Source organism: Podarcis filfolensis, assembly GCF_964270895.1.
Source record: "Podarcis filfolensis genome assembly, chromosome: 5".
Taxonomy (NCBI): domain Eukaryota; kingdom Metazoa; phylum Chordata; class Lepidosauria; order Squamata; family Lacertidae; genus Podarcis; species Podarcis filfolensis.
In genome coordinates this window covers 2,606,209-2,624,929 of record NC_139608.1, presented here as the reverse complement: position 1 = coordinate 2,624,929, position 18,721 = coordinate 2,606,209, and the positions used below count along the sequence as shown (strand labels likewise).

The following is an 18,721-nucleotide window of genomic DNA, read 5'->3' as shown; positions in this document are numbered from 1 at the left end:
GCCGAGCCCTACGCAGCTCAACAAAGTGGTGCAAAATGAGCCAGGAGTTGAGTTCAGCTGAGATATTGTGCCAAATCATAGTTAGAGACGTCTATGTTGATCTTGGAGCTGGTCCGGTCTGCCTTGCGATCCGCCAACAAATCAGGAGCCGGAAACATTTTTTGAAGAGGATTTGCAAAGCATAGTGTAGGCCAGCATTGGCCAACGTGGTGCCCTACAAATGTTTGGGGCAGTGCACTGTCTAGGGCAGTGGTTCTCAACCTGTGGGTCCCCAGATGTTGTTGGACTAAACATCAGGAAGGACTTTCTGGCAGTAAGCGCTGTTTGACAGAGGAACGGTCTCCCTCAGGAAGTTCTGGACTCTCCTTCCTTGGAGGTTTGTAAGCAGAGGTTGGATGGTCATCTGCCATGAATGCTTTAGCTGAGATATAATAATAATAATAATAATAATAATAATAATAATAATAATAATAATAATAATTTGTACCCCACCCATCTGGCTGGGTTTCCCCAGCCACTCTGGGCTGCTTCCACAAAGACCAAAAATACACTAATATGTCATACATTAAAAACTTCCCTGAACAGGGCTGCCTTAAGATGTCTTCTAAAAGTCTGCTAGTTGTTGTTCTCTTTGACATCTGGTGGGAGGGCGTTCCTCAGGGCGGGTGCCACTACCGAGAAGGCCCTCTGCCTGGTTCCCTGTAGCTTTGCTTCTCGCAATGAGGGAACTGCCAGAAAGCCCTTGGCGCTGGACCTCAGTCTCCGGGCAGAACGATGGGGGTGGAGACGCTCCTTCAGGCATACTGGACTGAGGCTGTTTAGGTCTTTAAAGGTCAACCCCAACATGTTGAATTGTGTTGGGAGCCAATGTAGGTCTTTCAAGACTGGTGTTATATGGTCTCGGTGGCCACTCCCTGTCCCAAGTCTAGCTGCCGCATTCTGGATTAGTTGTAGTTTCTGGGCCACCTTCCAAGGTAGCCCCACTTAGAGCGCATTGCAGTAGTCCAAGCGGGAGATAACTAGAGCATGCACCACTCTGGTCAGACAGTCTGCGGGCAGGGAGGGTCTCAGCCTGCGTACCAGATGGAGCTGATAAACAGCTGCCCTGGATACAGAATTGACCTGCGCCTCCATGGACAGCTGTGAGTCCAAAATGACTCCCAGGCTGTGCACCTGGTCCTTCAGGGGCACAGTTACCCCATTCAGGACCAGGGAGTCCCCCACACCCACCCGCCCCCTGTCCCCCCAAAACAGTACTTCTGTCTTGTCAGGATTCAACCTCAATCCATTAGCCGCCATCCATCCTCCAACTGCCTCCAGACACTCACACAGGACCTTCATCGCCTTCACTGGTTCTGATTTGAAAGAGAGGTAGAGCTGGGTATCATCTGCATATTAATGGACACACAGTCCAAACCCCCTGATGATCTCTCCCAGCTTCCTGCATTGCAGAGGGTTGGACTAGATGATACTTGGGGGTCCCTTCCAACTCTCTGATTCTATGATTCCCTGACTAGATGGGCCATTGACCTGATGCATGGGCTTCTTAGGTTCTTAAGGTGAGCACGCTTGCCTCGGTGAGTCCCGGGTTCAAATTCCCGCCTCCGCCACGGACAAATGTTGATGTTTTGAATGAGGTCTCTCTCTCTCTCATTTGCAAATCTGCAGTGATGCGCATGATCTGCTGCGCAAGGTTGTTGTGAGGGCAACTGCATTCGGGACTGCGGAAATGTTATTGATTGATTTTCCAGCGCAGGCTCAGAGAGGGGCGCAGCAGCCTGGCCTCAGAGAACACGTCTCATTGCAAACATGCAAGCACGCAGTAAAATACTGTAGAAATCATGCATTCCAAAGCAAAACATCCATGAGTTATATTTGGAAGAATTTGAAGGTAAAGACACACAAACACACAGACCGGAATAAAGTAGTGCACTTGTAAAACAAATTGTGTGCCAGTTTGTAGGTGCTCAAAGCTCTCCTGGCAACACTAAATAAGAAACACACAGTTTGGTATTGTTTGTTTGTTATTATGGTATGTATTTTTGTAGTTTTATGTTGTAAACCACCCTGTGATCTTCGGATGAAGGGCAGTACAGAAATTTTAATAATAATAATAATGATGATGATGATGATGAAACACACAAAGAAAGTAAAATTATTAACTGAACAAATAATTTTTGAGAGGTTTTGGACTGGCTTGCATGGAGTCAGCTGGGGTGGGACGGGACATGTCCCATTGCTTTGGGGGACTGAATCTGATGTTTGTTTGTCCCTCCCCATCCCAAAATTGGTATGTGTCTCTCTGCTTCTTCCCAACTCAGCCAAATATTTTTTCCAGATTATTTCTTAATGCATGTTTCTATCCCTCCCTTCTCATGACCATGTCCCACTTAGGGCAGCTTTCAACAATTTAAAGGGACAATGCAATAAACTACGTCTTAGCAACAATAATATGAATATAGAAAAACATGGAAAAAATAAAAGACACCACACTTAAAATCCATTTAAAAGACCAGTCACAAAATTAAAATACGCCTGCTTCTTGGGAGAAAAGCAATGACAAACCTAGACAGCATCTTAAAAAGCAGAGACATCACCTTGCCGACAAAGGTCCGTATAGTTAAAGCTATGGTTTTCCCAGTAGTGATGTATGGAAGTGAGAGCTGGACTATAAAGAAGGCTGATCGCTGAAGAATTGATGCTTTTGAATTCTGGTGCTGGAGGAGACTCTTGAGAGTCCCATGGACTGCAAGAAGATCAAACCGATCCATTCTGAAGGAAATCAGCCCTGAGTGCTCACTGGAAGGACAGATCCTGAAGCTGAGGCTCCAAGACTTTGGCCACCTCATGAGAAGAGAAGACTCCCTGGAAAAGACCCTGATGTTGGGAAAGATGGAGGGCACAAGGAGAAGGGGATGACAGAGGACGAGATGGTTGGACAGTGTTCTCGAAGCTACCAGCATGAGTTTGACCAAACTGTGGGAGGCAGTGGAAGACAGGAGTGCCTGGCATGCTCTGGTCCATGGGTTCACGAAGAGTCGGACACGGCTAAATGACTAAACAACAACAACAACAACAAGCAGAGGTTGTTGTTTTTTTTATATAAATATTTATTAGATTTTCCACTTTTATACAAACACAAAAAGAAAAAGAAAAAGAAAAATATTAAAAACAAGTCAATTTCAGTAACAATTTTTCAATAACATGTTTCTTTGACTTCCTCATACCTCCCCTTCTTGTTTTCTAGTTCAACTTGTTAATCCAGCAAATCCTAATCTCTTAACATTCCTTTTTAAAATAACACCTTATTTTCCACTCAACTTTTTAAATTTTATGACTTAAACAATTTTATGACTTAAACTTAAACAATTTTAATCCCTATTATCTTTATCATAACAGCTAGAGACCACAAAAATTCAATCCAGCATCTTTTCAGAGTTCATTAATTTTGTAGTGTTTCTGTAAATAGTCCTTAGATTTCTTCCAATCTTCTTCTGCCGACTCTTCTCCCTGGTCTGTTTCTGTAAATTCTGCCGGTCATTTCTGCCAGTCCCATACAGTCAATCAACTTCATCTGCCATTCTTCCAGAGTGGGTAAATCTTGAGTCTTCCAGTGCTTTGCTATAAGTATTCTTACCTGGCAGGGGAGATACCATGATAACAACAAGCAGAGGTTGGATGGCCTCTGGTCAGAGATGCATAAGGATCTTCAACCCATGGCAGCCTGGCTGATCCCCTTTCCCTCCACCCGTTGCCTCTTCTGACTCTACTGTATGGCAGGTATTTCTCTTGCAAAGCCCCCTGCACATCAAAGGCAGCTAACCTTTGGCCCTGCAGATGTTGCTGGACAGGCTAAATACCTCTCAGGATGCATCACACCTTTTAATGGCCCTGTTGAATTCTCAGTCAGGGTGCGATAGGCTTGGAATTCTCCAACCACCTCAATACTTGCTTGCAGGTGAAATGAGGACCCCAACCCTGGTCTGTTTCGCAGGACTACAAAACTAGGAGGTGGGGAGGAAGGAATGCACCCTGCTTTAGGGCCTGATCTTCAGCGTGTGACACCAGACAACTTTGGGGTAAGAACACATGGGAAGCAAGCCTTGGTTTGTTAGGAGGCATTTAACCTGTTCACTGGGGTGGACTAGGAATTTCTTCCAGGCAGCCAGACAGGAAACACCATCAGAGCACTCCTGACATATGGTTGTCAAGCCTCTGCTTAAAGACCTCCAAAGAAGGAGACTCCACCACACTCCTTGGCAGCAAATTCCACTGTCGAACAGCTCTTACTGTCAGGAGGTTCTTCCTAATGTTTAGGTGGAATCTTCTTTCTTGTAGTTTGGAACCATTGCTCCGTGTCCGCTTCTCTGGAGCAGCAGAAAACAACCTTTCTCCCTCCTCTATGTGACATCCTTTTATATATTTGAACATGGCTATCATATCACCCCTTAACCTCCTCTTCTCCAGGCTAAACATGCCCAGCTCCCTTAGCCGTTCCTCATAAGGCATCGTTTCCAGGCCTTTGACCATTTTGGTTGCCCTCCTCTGGACACGTTCCAGTTTGTCAGTGTCCTTCTTGAACTGTGGTGCCCAGAACTGGACACAGTACTCCAGGTGAGGTCTGACCAGAGCAGAATACCGTGGCACTATTACTTCCCTTGATCCAGATGCTATACTCCTATTGATGCAGCCCAGAATTGCATTGGCTTTTTTAGCTGCCGCGTCACACTGTTGGCTCATGTCAAGTTTGTGGTCAACCAAGACTCCTAGATCCTTTTCACATGTACTGCTCTCAAGCCAGGTGTCACCCATCTTGTATTTGTGCCTCTCATTTTTTTTTGCCCAAGTGCAATACTTTACATTTCTCCCTGTTAAAATTCATCTTGTTTGTTTTGGCCTAATGATCCTTGCATTGCAGCGGGTTGGACTAGATGACCCTTAGGGTCCCTTTCAACTCTACGCTGCTACATTCCTCAGGCTGCACTCCTGTTTTGCCCTCCGTTGGCCACCACCTGTGCCCTGCATGCCGTCCTGTGTAGACCAGGATGCCAAAGAAGAGGTCTGCATGCGTCCGCCGTCAGGCAAATCCCACCCCGTCATCTGGAACAGGTTGCGTGAGCCAGGTTCCTGCTTACGTGCTTAATGAGAGAGAGGTACAAATAGTCAGGGGAGCCGGCGAAAAGGAGAGAAGTGCAGCTCGTAGTGTTTCCAGAGCAACCAGCAGCACCGGGGAGAGCGGCTCAGCATCCGATCTCATTATCGGCACAGCTGTGCGGATCGCATGTTCTTTCCTCCGGGCGCATGCACGGAACGGCGCACGGGGCTGCAGTGTGGCTGGAGCCGTCGACACACATGTCGCCACGGATCGCCACAGTCCCCAAAGGGTTGGCAGGCTTCCCCCTTAGGAAGGATGGGGTCACTTCTGTTGAAAGGCAGGAGGTTGTTTGGTATTTTGCTCTCTTATAGTTTGACTGCCAGAGAAAGTGGCCATTTGCACATAAAAAGAGCCTACTGGATCAGGCCAATGGCCCATCTAGTCCAGCATCCTGGTCTCACAGGGGCCAACCAGATGCCTCAATAGGAAACCCACGAGCAGGATTCGAACCCAAGAGCAACTCTCCCCTCCTGTGGTCTCCAGCATTGCTGCCTCTAACTGTGGAGTCAGAGCAGATTCATCCTGACTAGTAGCCACTGAAAGCCCTCTCCTCCTCCATGGATTTCTTGAATCCTCTTTTAACCCAAGTTAAACCCATCACTGTCTCCTGTGGCAGGGAGTTCCACAGTTTAACTATGCACTGCATGAAGAAGGGCTTCATTTTCTCAATAATAATAATAATAATAATAATAATAATAATAATAATAATAATTTATTATTTATACCCCGCCCATCTGGCTGGGTTTCCCCAGCCACTCTGGGCGGCTTCCAACAAAATATTAAAATACAGTAATGAATCAAGCATTAAAAGCTTCCTTAAAGAGGGCTGCCTTCAGATGTCTTCTAAATGTCATATAGTTGTTTCTTTCTTTAACATCTGATGGGAGGGCATGACACTACCGTGAAGGCCTTCTGCCTGGTTCCCTGTAGCCTCACTTCTCGCAATGAGGGAACTGCCAGAAGGCCCTCAGAGCTGGACCTCAGTGTCCAGGTAGAATGATGGGGGTGGAGACGCTCCTTCAGGTACTGGGCCGATAAAAGACCTACATTGGATTCCAGTACGTTTCCGAGCACATAAGGGCTTTCAAGGTCAGCACCAACACTTTGAATTGTGCTCGGAAACGTACTGGGATCCAATGTAGGTCTTTTAAGACCGATGTTATGTGGTCTCGGCGGCCGCTCCCAGGCACCAGTCTAGCTGCCGCATTCTGGATTAATTGCAGTTTCTGGGTCACCTTCAAAGGTAGCCCCACTTGAGCGCATTGCAGTAGTCCAAGTGAGATAACCAGAGCATGCACCACTCTGGCGAGACAGTCTGCGGCCAGGGAGGGTCTCATCCTGCATACCAGATGGAGCTGATAATGATGGAGATCATATCATCTGTTCCAAGTACTTCAATGGAGATGGTATCATCTGTTCTGAATCTTCCAACATTCATCTTCCTTGGTTGTCCACGAGTTGTAGTGTTATGAGAGAGGGAGGAAAAACTTTTTTCTGTCCACTTCCCCCATGTCAGGCATCATTTAATAAACTTCTACTGCGTTTCCTCTTCCTCTTCCTTTTAACTAAAGTTAATAAGAGTAATAGTAACACAGCGACTCTTTGTTGCCTGGAGAAGGCGATAGAGAGGGTGTTTAAATGGGAATAGAAACTGCAGCTTGCTGTACAAATGTAAGATGCCCACTCGTTGCCTTATCCACTTTTGCTTCTGGGCTAGTTGACCAATATCATGTGACCCCTTGAAAATAATAATAATAATAATAATAATAATAATAATAATAATAATAATAATAATAATTGCCCCAGTCACTCTGAATGGCTTCCAACTTATATAAATGTGGCCCACACCTCTGGGTAAGAATCCAGATTTTAATTGATTGAGGGAATTTATTTATCTATACACATTTGTAGACAAGTTAGTATTTCACAAATGGGTGTTGCTGTCGATAGGAACAAATATATCGTGTAAAGGGAGGAAACAGAAAATTATCTCCACTTTGGCCACTGTCTGGCCGCTTTTAATAAAGACGAGGGAAGGGGCCCTTTTTTTGCATGAAATGAAGATTTTTAAAAAGGAAGGAAGGAGAGAGAGAAAGAGAGAGAGAGAGAGAGAGAAAGAAAGAAAGAAAGAAAGAAAGAAAGAAAGAAAGAAAGAAAGAAAGATAAATACAGTTCCAGATTTGACTAAGAGGACATCAGGGGGACTGGGCTGATGAGTCAATAAATGCATGGCCTTTGGGAGAAGTGAGGAAAAGAGACAACTCAACAAGATCCATGTTTAGCTGTCAAAACATTCCCTGGCGCTCAACGGCTTATCTGTGCTCACTGCTGCCACTCTGCCTGCAGCGCAAGGGGGTGGTGGTGGAGGAGGCAGCTGCAAATGAACTGATCTCAATAATTGGTCAAGAAATTGCTGGCAGGGACTAGGCGTGCGCAGGGTGGCAGAGGTGGCGCCCAGTGCAGCTTCGGCCGAAGAAGCCGAGGTTACGGTACGTTCCGGCTCGTCTATACGCTGCCATTCGGCCGAAAAAGGCTCCCAGCAAAGGAAATCCCTTGTGTTGCAAAACAGACAACTCTGAACCATCGCAGGCAACACGCGCCTAATAATGTTCTAACAAAACATTTGTAACATGTGTTATTTCACAGTTCGCCAACCGAAACCGGGTAACGGAGTCACAAATAATAGAAGTCAATCAAGGCGGCATGAACAAAATTAGAAAATGTCGTCCGTCAGTATCAAAGAGGCAAACATGCCTTTCAACAGCCGCCATCCTGTAACCGTGCAGTAATGGAACAGTTTTTTTCCGGATGATGAACTGTTTCGATAGTAACTCTTCATCAGCTCGCGATGATGTAAAATAAAATCCATTACATTCAAATATAATATGAGATAAACAGGTACATGCAGTTTCAAAACAAACACTCCAAAGACGGTTGGTTGGTTGGTTGGCTGACATCCATCTGTCTCTGGAGACAATGGAGCATTGCACCTTTGGGGTGAAGTTAAATGTTGAAGAGTTGCAGCGCCTGCTGTGGCTGTAGAGACCGATAAGGGAGATTCAGCTAGGTAGCTGTGTTGGTCTGACACAGTAAAGGTAAAAGTAAAGGGACCCCTGACCATTAGGTCCAGTCACAGACAACTCTGGGGTTGCGGCGCTCATCTCGCTTTACTGGCCGAGGGAGCCGGCATACAGCTTCCAGGTCATGTGGCCAGCATGACTAAGCCGCTTCTGGCAAGCCAGAGCAGCACACGGAAATGCCGTTTACCTTCCCGCCGGAGCGGTACCTATTTATCTGCTTGCACTTTGACATGCTTTCGAACTGCTAGGTTGGCAGGAGCAGAGACCGAGCAACGGGAGCTCACCCCGTCGCGGGGATTCGAACCGCCGACCTTCTGATCGGCAAGTCCTAGGCTCTGTGGTTTAACCCACAGCGCCACCCACATCCCTTAGTCTGACGCAGTAGAAATGTGTGTGTGTGTGTGTGTATATATATATATAAAATTGTCCAGTAGCACCTTAGAGACCAACTAAGTTTGTTCTTGGTATGAGCTTTCATGTGCATTCACACTTATTCAGATACACTGAATGACTCCCAGGCTGAACACCTGGTCCTTCAGGGGCACATTTACCCCATTCAGGACCAGGGAGTCATCTTAATTTGCCAGCCTTCGTGTCGCGTTTGCAGATGTCTTTGTAGCACAGAGTTGGTGTGCCAACAGGCCTGGCGCCTGCAGCCAGTTCTCCACAGAGCCCCTCCTTGGGGGTCCTGCCATCTGTAGACATGACCAAGGTGCTGAGACAGGATGGATGGAGAAGGGTTGCGAAATGAGGCGATAGAAATGGAAAGGGAGGCAATAGGGGCATTGACAGGGAGAAGGTGAAGCAGCTCTTAGCCATGTGCAGAGGGCCATGTCCAATCCTGGCATCTGTTTGTGTTGTGTGCATGTTTAAGGGGGCATGTTCAACATAGGAGAGGGCAAGCCAGTGCAGAAGGCTGAGCAGGTAGAGGAAACAACGTTTTGTGGATTATTATTTTTTTTTTTGGGGGGGGGGGAGAGATTTCCTGAGACTTTGCAGGCAGCATAGGTGGTACTGGTAAGCACTGAACATTGGCCATCCTTCCTCCAGTTTGCATTTCACATCTTCCTGTTCAAACAATGTCTAGAAAAAGCAGCAGCTTCTCTCCATTGTGTGGTCATTCCTAGAAACAAATGCGTTTGGTTTGGGTTATTTTCTTACACCGACAGATGTTTCTGAAGACAATGTTTGCTGTGATCTGCCGGCCAGCAAGGCAAAGAATGAAGGAGCCCGTGTCCTTATTTTCCTCCCCTTCACTTGTACGGAAAATAGGGAATCGACTTTGCACGGAGGAAGAGAGGGAGAGCACCAAGGTGCCTAATAAATACCAGGCGGAGGTGGGATTCGAATTCAGGGCCTCCGGATCCCAACGCTTCGTCCGCAGGGCTGCCCTTGCACTCAAAGACACAGCCTCGGTTCGGTCGCCCGAAGCGTTGGGACTTTGCCAAGAAACTTCCGAGGGCGCCGGCCAAACGGGAAATCATTTTTATAAGTACATTGGATGAGATAAATGATAATATGCCTGACAGGCTCTTGGCTTGGCCTTCTCCCCCTTGTGCAGAGTGTGGAACTTGGCTCAGCCGCTGCCTTCAAAAAAAAGAAGACGTTATTGTGGATTGTTCCCTGGCAGGGAGACGTGTGAGCGTCTCCAAGGCATGGCTGCCGGTGGGGATGAAGCCCTTTCTGTCATTAGAGGCTTAAGTCACATTTGCAGGGCTGGGTTATCCATAAGGCAGAGTAAGCCCCAGCGAGTGTTTGCCTGTGCAGAGGAAGAATGGGCTAATCCTGCACCCGCCCTCCATCCAGCTGAGTGCCTGGCAGCTGCTCAGAGAGTGCTGAGGCTCCTTCAGAGGCTGCCAGGGGACAGGGGACGGTCTCACTGTATCGTCGAACTGTAGAGTTGCAAGGGACCCTGAGGGTCATCCAGCCCAACCCGCTTCTGGCAGTTTTCTCTCTCTCTTGTTCATTCATTTCACACACTGCTTGGTTGCAGAAATGAAACAGAACTCAAAGCAGATTACAGAGAGAGAGAGAGAGAGAGAGAGAGAGAGAGAGAGAGAGAGAGAGAGAGAGAGAATTATCAATGAGAAAAATTGTTGTTGTTGTTTAGTCATTTAGTCATGTCCGACTCCTCGTGACCCCATGGACCAGAGCATGCCAGGCCCTCCTGTCTTCCACTGCCTCCCGCAGTTTGGTCAAACTCATGCTGGTAGCTTCGAGAACACTGTCCCACCAGTGAGCACTCAGGGCTAATTTCCTTAAGAATGGAGAGGTTGGATCTTCTTGCAGTCCATGGGACTCTCAAGAGTCTCCTCCAGCACCAGAATTCAAAATGAGAAAAATTAGCGGCTATAATTCAAGGCTTCTGAAAAGTTAAAATAACAGTAGACTAAAAGCAGATTGTGGGACGCGGGTGATACTGTGGAATAAACCACAGAGCCTAGGACTTGCCGATCAGAAGGTCGGCGGTTTGAATCCCGGCAATGGAGTGAGCTCCCGTTGCTTGGTCCCTGCTCCTGCCAACCTAGCAGTTCAAAAGCACGTCAAAGTGCAAGTAGATAAATAGGTACCGCTCCGGCGGGAAGGTAAACGGCGTTTCCGTGCGCTGCTCTGGTTCGCCAGAAGCGGCTTAGTCATGCTGGCCACATGACCCGGAAGCTGTCTGCGGACAAACGCTGGCTTCCTCGGCCAGTAAAGCGAGTTGAGCGCTGCAACCCCAGAGTCGGTCACGACTGGACCGAATGGTCAGGGGTCCCTTTACCCTTTACCTTTAAAAGCAGATTAAAGCTTGCGTCAGCTTTCTGGGAAGGCTCCTCTAGACAAGGATGTTTCTGTCAGGCACCGAAAGGAGAGCAGTAGTGAAGAAGCCTGCCTGGTATCAAGAGGCAGGGAGTTCCAAAGCTGTAAGTGCTGCTACACCAAAAGACTGAGTGCTTATAGATGTAGATGTAAACTATCAAGAGACGCCCACCACCACACAAAAGCAGTCTGGGGGTGTCCAACGTTAGAGACCCCCTGCCCTTATATCCTTCCCCCCCTAATTTTTATTAAATTTTCTGCTTTACATTTTTGAATATTCATTTAAATTAAAATATCAATGACTTCCCTTCTTTTCTTTCCATGGTTCAGTTTTCATAACATAAATCCCTGCATATTTTACATAAACTAAACCATTCAGTATCCCATGATTACATCCATCCAAGCTTATTTACACTGTTGAGTTTACCTTTATGCTGCCCACGTTTTCAAATATGCACAGTTTCCTCCCATATATTCAATAAACCTTTTCCAATCTTCTTTAAAGGTATGTGCTTCTTGTTCTCTTATTCTATATGTTAGGTCCGCAAGCTGTGAATATCCCATCATTCTTCTTTGGTTGGGACCTCACTCGTTTTCCATTTTGGGGCTAGCAAAACACAGCCTGACCTTATATCCTGACTCCTCTCACCCGCTTTTCCAAGTCCCAGAAACCATCCGAGTTGCACTCTGGATTATTGTAACTCGCTCTACGTGGGGCTGCCCTTGAGACTGACCCAGAAACTCCAGTGGGTGCAGAATGCCGTGGTGAGGCTCCTTACGGAATCCTTGCCGCAGGATCACATTCACCCGGTGCTATACCAGCTGCACTGGCTCCCGGTGGAGTACAGGATCAGGTTCAAGGTTTTAACCTTTAAAGCCCTACATGGCCTAGGACCCTCGTACCTACAGGACCACCTCTCCTGATATGTCCCATGGAGGACCTTATGGTCCTCAGACAAAAACATCTTGGAGGTCCCGGGCCACAGGGAGGTTAGGCTGGCCTCAACCAGAGCCAGGGCCTTTTTGGCCGTGGCCCCGATCTGGTGGAACGCTCTATCACAAGAGACTAGGGCCCTGCAGGACTTGACATCTTTCCGCAGGGCCTGCAAGGGCCTGTTCCACCAGGCCTTTGGCCAAGGCACAGCCTGACCCCCTCCATTTGTAATCCTCACAGAACTCTAGCCGAATGGTTGCCATCAATTTGATTTGAACTGATTTTAGAATGAATTGATTTTAGAATGCTCTATTATTTTACTGTTGTTAGCCGCTCTGAGCCCGGCTTCAGCTGGAGAGGGCGGGATATAAATTATTATTATTATTATTATTATTATTATTATTATTATTATTATTATTATCCTTGCCCATCTCCAAACTCCCAAGCTAGCTGGGACCGGTATGGAGTCATGCTAGGTGCTGTGAGAAGAGGGCAACCTGGGTATATCAGGTAGAAAGCGGGGAGCATACAGGGCAGGGCCTGGGACACCATTTCATGGAATCTTAGGCTTGCAGAGTTGGAAGGGACCCCGAGGGTCATCTAGTCCAACCCCCTGCAAGGCAGGAATCTTTTGCCCAGCGTGGGGCTCCAACCCGTGACCCTGAGATTAAGAGCACTGGCTGGACTATCCTGAGTTCTGTTCCAAGCCACACTAATACCGAAAGCCATCTTCCTCAAAAACAACCTTGCAGATATGATGTGCATCTGAACAAGCGGGAGGCAAAGGGGGGGGGGACACACGAAAAAAGGGGGGAAAGTAAATATCAGCAAGGGATGTTTTTTGGCAGCTTTTCAGTTCTAAATTGAGCTAATTCTACCTTCTGAAAGGAAGATAATTTCCATGTTTCTTTGGTTGAGAACACATAATTGAAGTTATTTTCCTTCCAAGAAAGGAGCCTCTGGAACATCGTTTGCAAATGGACAGGAAAAAATGAATGTATCTGGCGCTGCCGGAGCCGCGGGGCGTTCATTGCGGCACAGTTTCTGAATGCCGCTGCCACTTCCCCCAAGGTGTTTATCACTTGCTCAGGTGTCTTCCTCCCCCTCTCCTTCCTCCGGCCCCCCTCTTTTCGAAGGGAGAGCAAGGGTGGGATGAGCCGAAAGCGAATGGCGCTAAACCCAGTGAGCCGTGGGAAAGCGGAAGCCGGGTTGTTATGAGGAAGGTTCAGAGCAGAAATTGGAAGAAGAAAACTCAAGGATCTCTTAAATTGACCAGCGCTTTTTTTTTTTAAAATATATTTATTGGAGTTTTACAAAGATATGAATTTAAAAGATCATATAAAAAAAGAAATGCAATAAAAGAAACATAGAAAAATACATAAAGTAAGAAAAGGAAAATAAAAACAAATCCATTTTTGTAACCCTAACTCGTTATTTTATTTCCTTGGCCTCCTCACACCTCCCCTTCTTGCATTCCCATCCAAATAATCAAGTCAGCAAATCCCTACCCTCTTTCGTTTATCTTAACTCTATATCTTAACATATCACAACTCAATATTTTCATCCATTTATCAATTCATTTTTGCATATTCTTAGTAACTTTGTTGCTAATGCCACTTATTTTCAGTCCAACATCATTTTAACATTCATTAATTTTACAGTGTTTCTGAAGATAGTCTTTAAATTTCTTCCAGTCTTCTTCCACCAACTCTTCTCCCAGGTCACGGATTCTGCCAGTCATTTCCGCTAAATTGACCAGCGCTTTTGGGGGAGGTGGCAGCCATTGGCTCCTTGGCCTTGGGTTCCTCCTTAAAACCGGCATCTCAAAAGCCAATGTTAACAAAAGTGCTGAGATGGAAGAAATCAAAGTTGTAAGAGTTTATGAACTTCCAGAGTGGATTATTGCGATCTCTGGTGCTCATTTTGGCTTTTAAAGCCCCAAACGGCTCAGGCCCCAAATACCGAAAAGGCTTCCTCCTCATCGCAGCCTCCTGTGGGAGTGAGTTCCACAGTTTAACTCTGCTCTGTGTGGAGAAGTCTTTCCTTTTATCTTTTAAGCTGGAAGGTGTGCAGCCAAGATGATCAAAGGTCAGGGAAACCAAGCCTTATGAGGAACGGTTGAAGGAGCTGGGGGTGTTTAGCCTGGAAAAGAGGAGACTGAGAGGAGATAAGAGAGCCATCTTCAAATATCTGAAGGGCTGCCCCATGGATGATGGAGGAAGCTTGTTTTCTCCTGTTCTGGAGGGTAGGATTCGAACCAACAGCTTCAAGTTACAAGAAAGGAGATTACGACTAAACATCGGGAAGGACTTTCTGACAGTAAAAGCTGTTCGACAGAGGAACGGTCTCCCTCTGGAGATGGTGGACTCTCCTTACTTGTGGGTTTTTAAGCAGAGGGTAAAGGCAAAGGACGCCTGGACGTTTAAGTCCAGTCAAAGGCGACTCTGGGGTTGTGGCGCTCATCTTGCTTTCAGGCCGAGGGAGCCGACAGCTTTCTGGGTCATGTGGCCAGCAGGACTAAACCGCTTCTGGTGCAACAGGACACCATGACGGAAACCAGGGCATACAGAAACACTGTTTACCTTCCTGCCAGATCAGTACCTATTTATCTACTTGTACTGGTGTGCTTTTGAACTGCTAGATTTGCAGGAGCTGGGACAGAGCAACGGAGCTCACCCCGTTGCGGGGATTCGAACCGCCAACCTTCTGATCGCAAGCCCAAGGGGCACAGTGATTTAGACTGCAGTGCCACCCGCTCCCTAGTGCAGAGGTTGGATGGCTTTAGCTGAGATTCCTGCATTTTGCCTTGGGGTCCCCTCCAACTCTTAAGATTCAGTGATTCCCTAGAGACCCTCTCAGCTGCTGAGATTGGCAAAGGGGCCCCTCTTGAGAGTCCCTTCACCCTCAGAGCCTCGGGGTAATGGAGACCCAGGTGGAGAGGACCTGCTCTTCAATGCTGGACAAAGAGGACCATGATAAGGTCCATTTTATTCAGTGAAGAGGAATTGTGGACAAATGTTGGTTAATGCCCAGTGGTTGCCATTAATTTGATTTTGAATTGATTTTAGAATGAATTGATTCTAGAATGCGTGCCAATTAATTGATTGTGATTTTATATAAACTGTGTTACTTTTATTGTTGTTAGCTGCTCTGAGCCCGGCTTCGGCTGGGGAGGGTGGGATATAAATAAAATTTTTGTATTATTATTTATTATATGCTGCCCTGTGATCCCATGGGATGAAGGGCAGTTTAGAAATGACAGTGACGATGAAGATGATGATGATGATGGGATATCACAGAGTTGTTGGGGGGGGGGGTTACGGAAAACCTCACACATCGTCTAAAATCTGTTTGCTGCTAGTATGAAGAGACCTGCACTTACAAGCAAGCGCAGTTTGGGCGTGGGGAAAAGCTTTCAGCTCCTAAATGGTGAACATAATAAGTGCACACAAAGAAATGTTTTCGCCGTTGTTAAATCACGATAAAATCCAAGAACATCAATGCCGAAGGGGAGATTTCCCAAAATGTTGCCTGTGTGCAGCAAAACCGTGTTTTTTTCTTATTTTAAAAAAATCTTTCAATTCCCTCACCCAATTTTGTACCAAACTATGCGAAAAAGTCACATTATGCAAATTGGGACTAGATTGATGTAGATTTGGTTCCAACTGCGCACATTCTGAGCACTGCAGAGCTCTTTGGCCAGGGGGAGGGGGGAGTCTGAGTGCAGAGAACATGCAAATCAGCTGGTTTTAGTATAATTGAAAGTATTGCCCTTAAGAGATGGGGTCCGTTAATGATTAGAGTAGGTCTGACGAGGAAGCCATGGTGTAGGCAGACATTTTGTCTCTCTCTTTTTGTGTCTAATCAGAGAAGATTTGGGGGGCAAAGGAGGCCAAATTCAGAAAAATTCCATTACCATAATTCAGAATAGATTGTGGTGGTCCATGAGCCTCTGAAAAGTGGACCATGCAGCCACTCGTGAATACCTGCATCCCACCCCCTGGTAATTTTTTTTCAGGTGAAGATGCCCATTCAGAGTGAGGGCAGGGCTAGTTCGTACACCAATGCCTTCGCTCTCCACTGGCTTTGTGACGACGTTGATTGCGATTTACTCTGCAGCACCGTCAGGCTGCTGTGTGATCCCTGCATAATCCCAAACTGGGTTATTTGATTTTTTAATGGTGTTGCAGTTTCAGCTGATTGCAACGAAAGAGATGGGGGAGGGACAGAGGTCTTGCCTATTTACAGATGCCACCAGTTGACACCATATTTAGAAGAAATTGTCGTGCATTTGGCTGCTTTGCCATATGTGTAATAAATAACCTTTCCTCCATGGGCCTACTTATCAGTCCCTGTACAGTTTTGCTCAACAGCATGCCCCTGGTCCAAAAGGAAACGTCAAAACTTGCTTCTTTTTCCTCTTCCAGAGTGGACATGGCGGTCCCAACCCTGCCTCAAATGCTCCTTTGTTCAGACCGGAGGATGAGCTGGAACACCTGACCAAGAAGATGCTGTACGACATGGAAAACCCGCCTTCCCAGGAATACTTCGGTAAGCGCTCCAACCTCTCCCATGTTCTGGTGGCAGAGAGTTCCACAAGCCATTGGTGCATGGTGCAAAAATAAAATAAAAAATAAAAATTAGTTAGCTACCAGAGCTAATGAACTTGGCCATACCCACGATACAGTTTTGTACAGTAGAGGCCCATTGTCCCAGGGTGCAGGAGGGGTGGGGGTCAGCCAAAAAATGAAAGCAGAGAGGGGACGGCCCAGCGACATTGACTCTAATTTGCATCCAACATGTTTCCCCCAACCCCTCGGGGATTCAGTGCTGCGGTAATCGTAGCAGGCCAGATAGCCGCCCACTAATCGTATCATTAGGTCAAATTTAGAAAGCTGCATCAGAGCATATTAAAAGTCGGTTGAGAGCAGATAGGTTTTGAATGCAGCGATCTAATTAACCTTACTGGAGAGCTCCAAGGCATTGTATTAAGTCATGGAAATAATTTGTTCCAAATAATTACATTCGAAAAGCCAGCAAGGATCATTCGGCGGGTCAGCCTCTGCTCAAATGGTGGGGCGCTGGCTCCCATCAGAGACTTTCCTTCCTCTCACATCACGGGGGATTCCCCCCCCACCCCCGGTGTTGTGTTTCGGATGCCCCCCAAAGGGGACTGTTGTGCTTGAGAGATGGGTGGAAGCTCATCCCTTTAAAAGGACCATTTATTTAGGGATGCAGGCATCCTGTCTCTCTGGGAACTGTGGAGGTTTAAGGTCGTGGGTTGGGGCTGAAGTTCGTGGCTCAGGTGAGGATGCTTGCTAAAGTTGGTTTCGGGAAAGATGCTCAGGTGTTTCAGCGACGGTTTGAGCACTCAGAAAGGCCAGCTAACTTTCAGGATGAGTGTTGGGGCTTGAGCAGTTTCACATGACCCCTGTCCTGCGCAGAGAGAGAGAGAATGAGGTCAATGTGGGGGTTTTGGGGTGTGTGTGGAGGGAAATAAGCCAAAAGGGGTTGGAAAGAGGGGCAAAGCACTCCCCACACAGTCAGTACAGACCTCTGGCAAGGACAGATTTTTCCCTCCCCTGGGCAGGATGTGCTGGGCCCGGCGGTAACCCGAGAAACGCGGTCCAGGTCCAATACTGAATCCAAGGGTTCCGCGAGGAATCAGTCCGACAGGGCCAAGGCAGGACACGAGGCAGGAAACCAGGCAAAGTCAGGTACAGGATCTCAGGCAGGTTCTGGCATACAGCAATGTTGCTCCCGCAACCTGGGGCGGGGTCCGACAGCCTTTTATCTTTGTCGGGGTAACGGCCGGTCCTGATCCCCGGGCGACTCGCCTCCCTGTTTTGCCCAAAGGTGAGCACTCCTCCTGCAAGTACTCAGGTCTCTCCTTCTCTCAGACCTCAGTCTCTGCAGCTTGTGAGACGTCGGTGGGTTACTAGACCCAGGGGCCGCCTCAGCCTCCCCTGACCCAACCGGTAGTGGAGCAGCTGTAAGTGATGGCCCAGCTGAAGGCAATGAGGTCATCCCAGCATCTGGAGCCAGGGCAGGATCAGGCCCCTGACTCAGCCCAGCTGGTGTTTGATGAAGGGGAACCTGTGCAGACTGGGACTCTTCAGGATCAGGACCCAGACTTGGTTCAGGTGATGCCTGAGGCAAAGGATCCGGTGTAGACTGAGTCTCCTCTGGTTCCGAGTCTGAGCCCAAGTCCCAGGCCATCACACAGGGAAGGAATGGGGGTGAAGGAGAACGAGAGAGAGAAAGGGGGTGGCAGAAGGAGAGAAGGAGAAAATGGGTGGCAGAAAGAGAAAGGGGGCGTCCTAGCCCTGCACACCACCAGCAGCATGCAAGCCCCCCCCCCCCATTTTTAAGCTCTCCTTCGACAGTCAAGAGGCAGCAATGCTTCTGAATCCTGGTTGCTGGAAACCACCGGAGGGGAGAGGGCTCTCGCACTCGGGTCCTGCTTGCAGGTTTCCCTTTTGGGTATCCCTTTTGGCCACTGTGAGAACAGGATGCTGGGCCAGGTGAGCCACGGGCCTGATCCAGCAGGCTCTCCTTAAGTTCTTTGATTCTCAGACTTCTGGTTCACACATCGTGCTAAGCCGTGGCTTAGTTCACCAAAGCTAATGTTGGCACAGCACATAGTTGAACTGTGGAACCGCCTGTCGCAGGAGGCAAGGATGCTCACCAACTTGGATGGCTTTGAAAGCAGGATGAAGACAAATTCATGGAGGACGCGAGGGCTATCACTGG

At 47.5% G+C, this 18,721-nt stretch overlaps 1 protein-coding gene across 4 annotated transcripts in view; it reads left to right on the top strand.

The window, feature by feature from the left end:
* Nucleotides 1-18,721, top strand: part of LPP (LIM domain containing preferred translocation partner in lipoma) — a 300,501-nt gene that overhangs the window by 220,054 nt on the left and 61,726 nt on the right. For all 4 annotated transcript variants that reach the window (XM_083612854.1, XM_083612851.1, XM_083612852.1 and 1 more), the window contains one exon: nucleotides 16,396-16,519. In XM_083612854.1, the coding sequence (XP_083468980.1) occupies nucleotides 16,396-16,519 (124 nt within the window). The remainder of the gene's footprint in view (nucleotides 1-16,395; nucleotides 16,520-18,721) is intronic.